Source organism: Haemorhous mexicanus, chromosome 11, assembly GCF_027477595.1.
Source record: "Haemorhous mexicanus isolate bHaeMex1 chromosome 11, bHaeMex1.pri, whole genome shotgun sequence".
Lineage (NCBI taxonomy): Eukaryota > Metazoa > Chordata > Aves > Passeriformes > Fringillidae > Haemorhous > Haemorhous mexicanus.
In genome coordinates this window covers 8994812-9008055 of record NC_082351.1, presented here as the reverse complement: position 1 = coordinate 9008055, position 13244 = coordinate 8994812, and the positions used below count along the sequence as shown (strand labels likewise).

The window sequence follows — 13244 nt, the reverse complement described above, 5'->3', positions numbered from 1 at the left end:
ACTGCCTCACCACAGGGCTGGAGCCACCAGACCTGCCTTGCCTTTCCACCACACTCAGAGAGCAGGGTCAGGAGTGCTGCCCATCAGTGGAGCTCTGCCAGCGGCCACACAGCTCTCGGGCTGCTCCAGCTCCCAGGAACGGCCCTCCAAGGGAGCGAGGCACGACCGAAACAAGAGTGACTTTGCTGCTGGTGACATGACAGGGTAGGTGCACCTGCAGCAAAACCGATCAGCCAAACCCGTGACTTGTGTACATTCCAAACCCGAGCGGCTCCGCACACACCACCTCCTCCTGCTGGCAGAATCCCAAGCAGAACTCACACCCACCCAATAAATTCTACCAGCACGGGTACGAGCATTGGGAAGACAAGTTTAAGAAAGCGAAAGGACGCGAGCCACCGCCTCTGAGGCCTCCCCGCACGGCCCCGCTCCAGCTCACCCGGCGCCCACAAAGCGCCGCCGGCGGCTGCGCCCCCGAGGCCGCCGCGGCCCTTCCGAGCCCTCCCCGGCCGGGAGCCCGGGACAGCCGGGCCCTTCCCGGGACGGCCTCGGGGCAGCGCGGCCGCCGCACCGCTACCGAGCCCGACCCGTCCGCGGGCCGCCCCCGCTCCCCGCCAGGCCGGAGGCCGCGGCCCCGCCACTCACGCATGAGGGTGCTGAAGGCCACGACGCCCAGGAGCCCCTGCAGGAAGATGCCGAATCTGTCCATGAGGGCGCCGTTCTCGCAGCCGCGGTCCCCGGGCCCCGGCGCCCCTGCGGGCCGCGGGGTGCCGGCGGTGAGGCCGAGGCTGCCGTTGGGCGGCGGCGCCCCCATGGCGAGGCCCGGCCGGCGCCCTCAGCGGCGCATGGCGGCCGTGCCGGCCCCGCCGCCGCTCCGCCCCGCTGCCTGCGCTGCCGGCCCGCCCCGCTCCCCGGCCCGCACCGCCCCTGCCCGCCCCGCCGCGTCAGCGCGCCGCCCCTGGGCCCTCCGCCCGTGACACGGACTGCGAGCGGGAGCCGGGGCTTCAGCCGCAACCCTCCGGCAGCGCCGGCTGAGGAGCACGAAAGAGCAGTGCCCGTGGCGGGCAGCTGCCAAACGCTGTCTGGCTCCAGCATCCAAACACCGGCTCCAGCGTCCATCCCTTTTCCAAACCGCGCCACAGCCCCGAGGAATCCCCGGGTAAGAACCACAGCACAGGAGGCTTTGCTTAGCCCAGACCGCACAGGGTCGAGCAAGGCTGCTATCACCCTAGCAAGAAGAAAATATGACCTGGGTTCTTTAGCGAAAATGTTTCATCCTTTGTAAAGGGCAACCCCCGGCCCAATGGATTAAACAAAACATGTCAGCACTTTCATTTGGAAAACTGTGAAACTGGACGTGTTGGTCAGTGAGCCTCGACTGGCCCCGTTGTGCTGTGCCCCTCTTCATCCTCGCCAGCCACAACTGCATCAAGTGTCGGCTCTTATTTTTAGTGCAGGATCAACCCAGGTCACGTTGCATTGTATTGCTTTCTTACACAATTTCTTTAATTCCTTTAAATAATTTAAAATCCCTGTCTAAATAGGAATTCACTTACAAATATGACCCAGAAAGCACGTGTTTAAGTCTATCAGAAAGCAAAGCCAGGCACATGAACCAATAGTTCTTTAAATAACATTTGTTGTGTCTACATCACAAACCTACCTATGTGACTGTCCTTCCTGGCAGGTGATGCCAAACAGTACTGGCACACGACAGTGATTTTTCTGATTTTTAGGTGGTTTATAAATGTCTGGAAGTTGCAGCTAGAAAAAGAAATGCTCTCAGCTCTCTGACCTAGAGAGCACACAGCCAAAATGCTCTGTCCAGTGTCTCTGGCCCCAAGTCAGCTCTCTTCTGCTCTGAGCTGCCGAAAGCAAGAGCTCAGGAAAGCAAATAGTTAACTAACAGAAAAGACATGGACCAAAGCAGGTTACTTTTTCTCCCCCTTGCACACAGTGGTAACAGCCATCAAGCACTGCATTTGCAACCTGGACTTGACCTATTTGCTTGTGGCCCAGGGTGGATTTTTAGCTTTCACAGCTGCTGCTGAACATCAGACATCCCACACACATACCTGACCTTAACCCCAATATTGGTTAAAGATTTACCTAATGCTATTTACACATAAAACCTATGTTTCAGACATGAATCTGGAAACAAAACTCTAAGGGCTTATGCCTCATGTTACTCCACATTCCATGCTTTAAACCAGATCATTCCCCCAAAATGCCTCTTCAAGGGTTTCATCTCATCATGACTCCTATAAGCCCTTCTGAAACCTGTGGCAGACAAATCACTGCCTCCTGCTATGTACTATTCACAAGCCTTCAGATTTCTCTCAGGCAGACAGTGCTCTGTGAAGGCAAGTAGAAGATTTATGATAAATCCCACTTATTTATAGAGGTCTAAAGACAGCGTTAAGCAAATCAGTTTCATCCCACTCCTATGCATTTTTTGCATCCAGTGTAAAATCAGCTCAAGGTAACTGAAGTGCAGCCAAGAAACAAGTGTTGAGTACAATCTGTTGGAATGCCAAGTAAGGAAACAAGAACTTTGCAAGGCAAAGTTTTCTGAAACATCTCATGTTATTCAGAGGAAGCAAAGCCAGCCTTTTTTAAAATTTCAGCTTGCTGGGGTAGCACTAACCTTTACAAAACCATCCAGGAGCTACAGCACCTGCAAGGTTTGCAGTGGATTGTATCAAGCATCTTCCAAGGTTCAAAGAATGCAATAAAAGAAAATTACTCCAATTTGTAGGTCCTGTCCTCAGCTCCTGTATATTAATTGGATTCAGCATCCTGTGAAACAAAACCTGTAACCTTAGAAGAAGCTTTGATAAAGAGGACTCCTACATTTGAGGGAACTGAATAAACCCAATCAAGCTCTTCAGCATGAAGGCTCTCCATGTGGTATTTATGTGGCTTGCATTTACGTTTTATGCAAGCAATGGAACATTCCAGACAACTTTCCACAGTTTTCCAAGATGAAAAATTGCTCATGGTTAGCAGCAGTATTTATGATATTAATACCAAAGTCATCAGTAACAGTTTAAGTATCTTTTTTAATTTTCTTACAACCACTTAAAACTGTCATATAACACAAACTTTTGTACACTATTTACAGACAAAACAAGTAAAATATCCATCCAAAATATTTTTTTAAAAAATCCTCTGATTAAATTGTTACACCTGCTCAAACAATGGTGGGACTTAATAGGCATATTTTCTTGTGCATGTTTCTCTTCCATGTAGTACTTCAGTCTCACTGCATATATATTTTTTTCTTTTAAAAGATAAAGAAAGATAAAACAAGCAGAAGGGACACAACACAATATGCATTTAAATCTTTAAGAACAAGCAGCTAATTAAAAAAGGCAAAATACAGGAAAAGTGCATCAGTTCCAATGAGTTAGTATAAGAAAGAGGCCCACAGGTGTGGAGCTGGCACCCTTTTGGGTAGAGATTCCTAGAAGACCTCTGATTGTCTATAGAGATTATTTATTTTAAACAGAAATAATAAAAAAAAAAAATAAAAAAGGAGAGGAGAAACATGACACCTCCAGATTTTGTTTGTTTTGCCATGAGGTTTCTTGGAAACTGGTGCCCAACAACTTTCAGAGTGGGTGAGAATTCCTTTGTGCCCAGAGCTCAGTGCTGACTCCGTGCCACGAGCTGTCCCCGAGCCCCAGGGCTGCTCCCCCTGGTCTGTGCCAGGCCAGGGGTGCCATTGTTTGTGCTAAGTCACTCAGACCCCCTGCCTTGGAGCTCTGTCAGCACAAGATCTGCTCGTTTCCATGGCTTAAAGCTGAGCCAAACACTGCAGGCTGGGCACCTGGACTGAGCAACTTGGTCTTCTCATCAAGAGTCCACTTGCATGTCTGGTGCATTTCAGAACAGACACCACCAAAATGACCACGGAGACAAACTGTCACTAACCTTAACTCATTTTTGTTGTGTTTCATACAGATTGGTATTTTGGTTTTGCAACAATAAAAGAGGCTTGTTGTCTCTGGTGTTCCCAAATCCCATTGCAATCCTTTACCCAAAAGGCTGCCTTTGAAAACAAGGCTACATGCATGTTTGGGGAAGGGCAGCAGCACTCTGAAACAAGGGCTCAGCACATGATCCCTTGGAAGGGGAGCCTTCATCCTACAGCTGAAGTCTCCTGACCCAGCCTATGTCTTTGTGCTTAGTTACTTTTAGGTAATCTGAGCTCACAGTAGGCAGTAACCAGGCTGACACTTTGTGACAGGACTGGTTAAGGAGTAGCTTTGTACAGGATCATATTTTTGGCTTTCTGGTAAGGCTACTTCATCTAGTAACAAGAGATTTGGTCCAAAGGTATCCAGTCTCCAACTCAAGCTTGATAGTTTTGAAGCCTATTCCATTACATTCAAAAATCTCACAAGCCACTGGGCTTTCTGCCAACAAAGTACCAAGGCTTGTACTTCATACAGAAGAATGGAGTGCTCAGTCCAATTGCCTGTAAATATATTTACACTTCTGTGGACTTAGCAGCTAAATACTCCTTCCCTCCTTTAAAGCATCACTTGAATAAAGAACAAGCACTAGCAAATCCTAAAACAACAACAAAATACTGCTAAAAGTCGTGACAGAGAAAGTAATCTTTAAAACCACTCCCAAACTCTGTATTCCATTAACCCCAGGAGAGACTGCAAACAATCCTGGAGTTCTTTACAATACAGAAATTAATCTGCCTTTTATTTCATTCCTCAAAGAGGAACTTTCAGAAATGTTTAGATATAGGAAAAAAGTAGTCTTCATTCACCAAGATCAGTGCTGTACCTCTCCTCTCCTGGAAGGACTGCTTTCAGTTTAAGATGGACTGCAAGCTGCTTGTGCTTTGGGAATAATTCTACCACATTAAACCTCCATGGCATTTTTGGAGGTCAAATACTTCTCAAGTTCTGTTACAGAATCCTTGAGCTGGTGCAGAAAGCACACAACAGTGACCCAGCAAAATCCTCCTGCCTAACAAGGCTAAGCTTAGCACAGTCAAAGTGGCACCACCAGGTTCCTAAAGCTACAATGTGCAAACCCAGGACTGCACAATGCATATGAAAACATGACAAGCAAGAACACAAACCCTCAGTGGGTCAAGCCAAGGGTAAAATCCTGTTACCAGCCACATTAAGAGTACACAAGGCTCAGTGGAGAGTTCATTTTCTTGCACTGGAGACATTTGTTAAGACATCAGTGCCTTTTCCTGGACTCCAGCTTTGTTGTACTGTATGGTGAATTATGTGCTAGAGGACAGCACAAACCCCTGAACCTTAAATTACTGCAGTCCCAGTGATTTCTGATGGTGAAACACTGCTGTCACCCAAATCCAAGATTCAGCCACCAGCTACACACAATCCAGTTTTGAAGAAACAGAGTGACCAAAGCAGCACGTGAGCTCATTTCAAGTCATACTGGAGTAAGATGAACAAGTAAGTGCAGTTGTGTCATCTGCCACGTGTAGAGAAAGAGGAACTTGAAACAGAGTCAAGTAGAAACACCATCCATCAAGATAAAGCCCCAATTATCCCTTTTAAATCCAGCAATAAAACAGAGTGCATTTTTTTTCCAGGAAACAGAGTGTACAGTACCCGTGTGCAGCATAAAAACATTTCACAAATAATGAAAACATCCCTTTTGAAAATCTCAACAAAAATAGATCCCATTGGGACCAGACTGTCAGTGCCTCCCAAAACAAGGCAGAAAAATCCAGCCTATAAAACATGCCAAAGGTGACCAGTGAGTATCCCGCTAATAGCTGAAACTGCTGACTGCTTTATTTACTGAGAAAAGGAGTATGACATTTGTATTTAAAACCCCAGGCACCATGTTAACAGGTCCACTAAATGACAAGTTCAGCTCTGTTCTCTCCTGACAAGTACTTGAAAAGACATCTATCTGTCCATGGGGAAAGGTGGAAGCAACATCTCCTGGCTATGCAGGGCAATCCTGCCAGGCACCAGGACAACAGAACCCTGGGAATTGTACTGCACTGACCCAAAAGCATCATCTTCCAGCCCAGAAGTTCTCTGCTGGTCAAATTTCTCAAGACAAGATGCTGACAGCAAAGCAGCAGTGTTTCTTTAGAAATTTTTTCAAGCCTAATGGCTTATGAATGAGTTTGTCCTAAGGGACTGGAGTACAGGCAAATGATCTAAGCACAATATGAAGAGGCAAAACAACCATTTATTGGCCACATATCTGGTGTAAGGAGGAAAAAGGGACACTTTGATTTAATTTAATTGTGTCTTCACACTCTGCTTACAATATGGGAGAAAAATTGTCCTAGCTACACACTGCCCTCCCTCAGGAATATTCAGCTATTAAATAATCTGACATTTATATTTTGATTCTGGACTGAAAAAAAAAAATCTGATTTTAATAATTGTGTGAATAGTTCTGCCTTGACTGGGGAGTTACTCTAAGGAGCAAAAGCAACCACCCCCAGTTACTGAGCTCTGCTTAGTCCCAGCAGTTTTCACTGGAGGCAGCTCCCCCTCCACACCAAGCTGGCAGGTGAAGTCACAGGCTGTGCCAACTCAGCTCTCAGCCTACAGACCACATCCTTGCTGAATCCTGCAGCTCACAGCTTTGGAATGGCCAGTCACACTGGGCCTAAGGGACACTCCAATCATTCCATTTGACCAGAGTAATCCCTGTTCATCAGAACCCAATAACTGCATCCTTCCAAAACCCATTCCTGCAGCAAGCACCTTCCTAACTCACATGTAGGCCAGGGGCTTCCTGCAGAGGTGGATTTGAACAGGACATAAAGGAGCAGAGCTTCACACATCCAGCTCCTGCCTGTGCTCCTCCAAACACTCTGAGAACAGGCAGAGTGAATGAATGCAAGCCAGCTGAAACTCAACACGGATGTGATGCAGATCTTGAGCCTGGTGTGAGTTTCCCCACACCTTTAATGGAAAGTAACGTAAGCCCTGTTACTCCAGGTGTAAAGCACTGGCCTACAGCAAGTGGCTGACTGGGTTTTATTACTATGGAAAATTAAAATCAGCAGTTCATCCTACTGTGAGTCTACTGACAGAACTAAGATGTCCCACTGGTCCTTTTCCTTTTCTGTAATAAAAGCACACTAATCCCTTGCCAACCCACCAAATTTTCATCAAGTCTGATCCTGAGCATCTGTAGATAGTTAAAAATACAAAGTCAAGCTCATAAGAGTTTCCAGAATGCAAACACTGGCAGAGCTATGTTGCAGTCCTCTATTGATTGCAGTTTCCTTAGTGTGTTCTCTAAATAGATGTTCAGGTAGCAAAGCAAAAGTCTGCTGACAGGCTCTATGTACATGGCCCAATTGTTTGCTAGAAGAAAAAGGAAATAACTTCATAGAATAAAGAAAAAAAAATCTGACAACCCAAATATAGAAAATGCAGAGGCACTTTCTCTTTCCTTCCTTATGTCCTACAGCCTGTCTGTAAGAGAAGTGCAAAATAATTCAGTTTTCTGACATCTGAAAAAAGGAAACATCCAGGTTATGCCTACAGAAGTTTCAGCTAAAGCTTTGGAACAGAAGCTGACATTGGTTTGCACTCTGGACATGCCCACAGAAGCCAGACTGCTGTGCAGCCACTGACCACGTGTCCAGAAAGAGCAGTTCCCTCCCTTTTTAGTTCATCACTTCTACTGTTCAGACTACAGAGGTAGTAAAAACAAAAGCAAAACCAACAACAGTGAAACAAACCAAACCAACCAAACAAACATAAAAAACCTTCAAAAGGAACCACACTCTTGCTATACTGTACATTCAGAACCCTGTGGCCACATTGTTGTCCTAACAATGAACAAATTCATTAAAAATCTCAACATTAACACACGAATGTGCAAAGAACACATTCCAAAGTCAGTGCTGTGGTAAAGCAAGTGTTCATCCACAGGGAGGGCAGGGGATTCTGTGAAACATCAGGAACAGAAGGTTATTTCTGGCAGCCTACATGCGAACGTAAACAGGATCCGTTTCTCCTTTTAAAGTTCCGTGCCAACAGAACTATTGAAATGCCATTTCCTACAAGAGGAGACTTTTCTGTCATCATTAAAAAATACATTAAAAAAAGGGAACCATAGAGCAAGAGACTATTGTGTTCCCGAGCTGGCAGCTGGTAGAGTAGCCCCTGTGTTTGCATTGGCATTTTGCTCCAGATGTTGTCTTCCTTCTGTTGAAATAGAAAAAATTGAGGCTGACACACACTTTTAGGTCACCAGGGCCTCAGTTTAAGTTCATTTGGCTTTACTTGCTAGAGAGGAAGGAGCATGTTTTTGTAGTTGTGCTTCAAAGGTCCACTTCAACTTGGCTGCTCCTCAGTTTGCAAACTGCTGGTAGAAGGCAAGTTTGACCCTCTCAATGTGATGGCAGAGCTTAATAGCTGGTCCAAGCTTCAAGTCCATGCACTCCTGAACAGTGGGCAGGGTCAGCAGCAGCAGTGCCTGGCCATCGATTTCCTGTCAGAAGACAAAAATTCCAGAGTGACTTTGTTGTTATTCTCCCTGCTCCTTCAGCTTTGACTTGCTGTAATTTCAGATTTGTGATTGTTTGTGAATTAGATGTTTCTTTCATGTTCCCCCAGGCAGCTTGAAAAATCTCTCTCACACACAACAAATTAACTCCTTTCTTAAAATGCCAGCTCAAATCCACTGAGGCACAGACTCTTGGGAGATTCTACTGTAAAAAATACAACCCAACAACAGAAACCAAGGGAATTTCAAGCAGAAAGTAATTTTAACCAACCATGCATCTTTCTGTAGAAACAGAGGTTCCACAAGGTGAAGTATATCTGCAACATCCACCACTACAAGCCACCCCTACCATTAGTGCTAATATCACAGTTTTAATGGATACTGGTTTTATGGCAAATTTTAACCAAGACGCAAACAAAATGTTGACTTTTGTCATGGTGCTTTGTTGTAGGCATTATTTGTAGTTTTAGGATTCAGATGCTCTGCAGACCAAAATATCCTTCCCCCCAAGTAGTGAGAAACCTGAAAATTCTGGTCATTCCCTGAACTCCCCTCTCAAACTGCTGCAGGTTGCACAAATGTATGTTTCCTCTGAACCCTATTAAAAAAATTTCATTTTCTGACTCCTTAGGGGATAAGAAGCCAAGTGACAGATTCAACATTCAACAGCCAGAAAATGATACCTGATCAAGGAAAATCCTTGCCAGGGGAGCACAGTCAGTGGATTTGAGGAATCGTACCACATCAGCCACGCTCCATTCCAGAGGGTTACTGTCCAGCTGCAGCTTTTCAGCAACTTCCATCTTTATGTCCTAGACAAGCCAAAACAATTCCCAAAATATCACATGCTTGGCCTTTATTACAGTCCTATGACCCAACCATAACAAACATCAGGGATTTTAATTATTCTGTAGAGTTTTCACAACACCCTTCACGGGGAAACAGAGAACACACATATTGTGGTTAATACCCCCAAGATTTTGGTGCTTGCCCAGCAGGCAGCAAGCCAGGGCAGAAATCTACATTCCAAGCTACCTTTGGCGAAGGAGGTTTATTTTCATCATCAGAAAAGGAGAAGGTCCTGAGCTTCCTCTTCCGCTTGTCTCGGTCCTGAGCCAGGGAATGAGACAGTTCACTCTGGGTGGGAGATGATGATAGGGATTTCTTCTCTGACACCTCTGATTCTTCAAGCAGCTCATCTTGGTGCTCTGAGGTGCTGTCCTCAGTCAGAGACTCTTCATCCACCTCGTCCTGGTCATCCTCCTCCTCTGCCCCACTGCCCTGAAGAGTTTGGAGAAAAGAAAGAAAGAAGGCAGCTGTAACCCTGAAGTTGCAAGGAACTAACATTTGCTGTTTCAAATGAAGCAGTCAAAGATCACATCCCAGATCCATGAGCACTGTCCTACCTGGGGAGATCCAGCTGGAGTGTTATCCACAGACGTGGAAGAACGTTTTTTCTTATGAACAAAGAAATGTTTTCGTCTCTTCCGTCTTTTATTTGGTTTCTTCATGGCTACTTCCAGGTTGCTGTGGCCACCCGGGGGCCGCCCTATCCGCTTGTTTTTCCGCTTTCCATAATAGTGTGCTGCCAGGACAGAAGGAAGGAGCACACTGTTGAAATGCACCTTCAGTGTCACTAGTTATGCTTGCCCCTCATCAGGACTGGAAAATCAGTAGAAGGACATTTCCCAATAGGAATCCCAGTTCTGCAAATCTTCAAAATCACTATGTCTCCATCTTCCACTTCAATTTGGTTTAAGGAACAAGAGTTACTGATCAGTTTTGTTTGCCCTGTAAAGATTTACTTCCTCCATCTCTGGGAAGCCCCCAGATGATCCTATTTTATACAAAACTTATCAAGGATTTGGTCCAATTTAATGGTGCTTTTTATGATGATTTGTAGTTTTTAAACATAGCCTCAATGCACTGTTCGTTCTCGCAGTGTCAAATGGTTAAAGCCAGTCTACAAAAACCCTAAAAACTAAGAATAGAGCTTGAGGGTGTTGCATGTTTTTCCCCATGACAAATCAATAAAAGGAATTATAATGCCATGAATATTTTGTAGGCCTCTCTTACGTAGTGCTTGAGCTGCTCCTTCTGGAGTCAAAGCCAAAATTTAGCCAAAACTAAAATATAACGCTCCAAATTCCACCTTGGTGTGGACTGGGGAACTACTCACTGTATTTTGTCTTTGTCAGGACAGAGCAGTTCTCTGAACACTTATCCAGCACCATCTGAGGGCCAAAGAGGTTTGGACAACATTCCAGCTTGATGCAGGTTTTCCTGCAGAAATCTGCCACCCGATCTGCCGTCCTCACAACCTCCACGGTCGCACGGTAGCTCTTGCCTTTGTATCTAGCATTGAAAATACAGGCATAATTAGCAATCTTCTAATTACCAGGATAAAAGGACTTCCTTGAAAGGTGTACAAAAATACTGAGATCAAACTGAGAAAAAAATATGAGCAATGATGAACTGTATGGACTGCCAAGTCCAGAAAACAGGAGCTCCTGTCTCTTCTGTCAGATCCCCAAATAAAGAAAATCCATCACAGAGGTGGCTGCAGTACCAAACAGCAGCACTGCCCCATCAACAGCTACAAAACACCATCTGAGGGGACTGTCCCAGAGTTCAGATACTTTGTTTTCTTGGTTCACAGATGGTTTGCTCTCTCCTTGCTTTTATGGGACTGCAGAAATGCCCACTGTGACATGGACAGCTGGTTCCTCAAACCAAGGCTGAGAGCACCCACTGAGCTCATTCAGATAACAGCAGACAGCTCTTGGTGAGCCTTTCTGTGCTCATCCTATGGAGGCAAGGGGACCACTGCCACATTTCCAATCAGCTTTTGTCCAACTGCTGAACAATTCCCTGGGACAGTCACTTGCACAACTCCACATACTGCTCCTCTTTGATTTAAATGAAGAAATTATTCCTTTTTGTTCACCAACCTTGCCATTACACTGAAAGAGCTGCACTGGGCAATACCTACCAAAGCTGCCCAGCATTTCTGCTTTGTCCTCCCAGCACAGCTACAAGCATGTGCTGATATCTACCAGAGATGTTTCAGGCCTGCAAGTACCTAGGTAATACCTTGTAAAAACCAACAGTATCATCATAGTCCAGATACCCCTGGTGTCACTACTGTGGCAAAAGAAAGTCAACAGCAACTTCAGTGAGACTAAACAAATATTTTTTTCTTTATTCTTCAGCTACACCTTCTGTTTACACTAACCTTTGTCATCTTCCAATTGCCCAATTCAGAGCAGTCCTCCAATATATGGAAAGATGTCTTTTTATACATGAAACTGATCCAGCAAATGAATTACTGACACGTTCAAAATTATGTAGGGAAGTGTGCAGTGGCACATTGGGAAAATCTAATCTCTAATATGCAAACACAGTGACCTAATTACAAAACCATCCCTAGACTATAAAGGAGTATCTGGACTTATCAAATATATGCAAATATGTTCACTGCTCTTTTCCTAGCTGTAAAAGTAATCTTGCAAAGAAGCTTCACCCAAAAAGCTCAGCAGGAAAACTGGGAGTGCTTTAGGCTAGACTGCTGTAAAAAGACATCCATATCAGGCCATTTCAAAGCTTCTAACTTTATTTCTGAAGAATCTTTTTCCACTAAGAAATTTTTGTGGAAATGCCTGAGAAGCTTCCCAAGCAGTACATGTTTTTCCTTTAAATCACTAACAATTATCTTCAGGGGAATTAAATCATCTTAAACTTCACCCACAGGTCTGTCAGTACAATGCTGTACCAGTGCCACACCAGCCTCTAGCTGCTCACATGCCTGTAGCAGAGTACACTGCCATATTACAGAGCATTAAAATCACATGCACTCCACCAGAACTCATAAAGAAATTTATAAAGAATGCAACAGTTAATGGCTGCTGGCCTCTTGATATGCTCTGAGCAATTTTTCCTTCCCTGCTTCCATAAAGCAGAGCCTGCAGAGAACAACTACTGGGACTGAGGAGCCAGGGAACAGGACAGGAATTTACTTGGCTTTTAGGGTCTCTCCATGGCCATGCCAGGCAGCCTCTTCATCCAGCTGCAGCTCTCGCAGGACACGGCTGGGTTTGTAGGCGGCGTTGATCAATAAAGTGAGAACCTACAGCGCAGGAGGGAAGAGCAGAAAACACGTGTAAGTTATTTGTACAATAAATCTGTTTTAAAGTGCCAGGGCAGAATAGGAAATTACTCCTATTCATCCAAATTATCTAGCATCAAAGCACTCATTCACAGCAGGATTACAGACACCTCCTGACAGTGCCAAAACGAACACTGAGAGCAGCCGACACTTTGGGCCTTCCCAGCCCTCAGAATTTGTCTGCAGAGTCACGAGTGTATCCAGCCATTTCCAAGTCATTGCCCTTGAATTACACATCACTAAATTAATGCCTGGGGCTGAGAAGTCCCAAACTTGCATAACCTTGGCTAAATCTGAGCGATTATCTTAAAGATTGTATGTCATGTGAAGTCGTGCCAAAAAACGCTGCAGGATTTTGCTGCCTGCTTACCTCCTGCTTACAGCAAAACCATAGTGCAGAATCCTAAACTCTTCTCTGTTTTGCTTCCATGAACCATGATAAGGTCTGTATTTTAATAAAATAATAATTTCTCGAGTACTGTAACTTGGAAGTTGTGAATAACCTGAAGTTAGTGGGGGATAGTACAAAATGTGCACTCTAATTGTACTTTTTATTCCAAATCATTCCCAACTGGGTGCATAACAA

At 45.1% G+C, this 13244-nt stretch overlaps 2 protein-coding genes and 1 long non-coding RNA gene across 4 annotated transcripts in view; 1 reads left to right on the top strand and 2 right to left on the bottom strand.

Annotated features, from left to right (window-relative positions):
* Positions 1-829, bottom strand: part of STIMATE (STIM activating enhancer) — a 32740-nt gene extending 31911 nt beyond the window's left edge. Inside the window, exon 1 of the mRNA XM_059856282.1 lies at positions 646-829. Coding sequence (XP_059712265.1) covers positions 646-814 — 169 coding nt within the window. The 5' untranslated portion in view covers positions 815-829. The remainder of the gene's footprint in view (positions 1-645) is intronic.
* A 134-nt stretch (positions 830-963) lies between these two features.
* Positions 964-10548, top strand: LOC132332221 (uncharacterized). Its single transcript, XR_009487840.1, has 2 exons — positions 964-1159; positions 9125-10548. It is a non-coding gene; the product is annotated as an uncharacterized LOC132332221 (long non-coding RNA).
* Positions 3043-13244, bottom strand: part of SFMBT1 (Scm like with four mbt domains 1) — a 73397-nt gene continuing 63195 nt past the window's right edge. For both annotated transcript variants that reach the window (XM_059856280.1, XM_059856281.1), the window contains exons 16-21: positions 12510-12619; positions 10673-10848; positions 9900-10078; positions 9529-9774; positions 9177-9305; positions 3043-8478 (exon numbers count right to left, since the gene is read on the bottom strand). In XM_059856280.1, the coding sequence (XP_059712263.1) occupies positions 8338-8478; positions 9177-9305; positions 9529-9774; positions 9900-10078; positions 10673-10848; positions 12510-12619 (981 nt within the window). In that variant the 3' untranslated portion in view covers positions 3043-8337. The remainder of the gene's footprint in view (positions 8479-9176; positions 9306-9528; positions 9775-9899; positions 10079-10672; positions 10849-12509; positions 12620-13244) is intronic.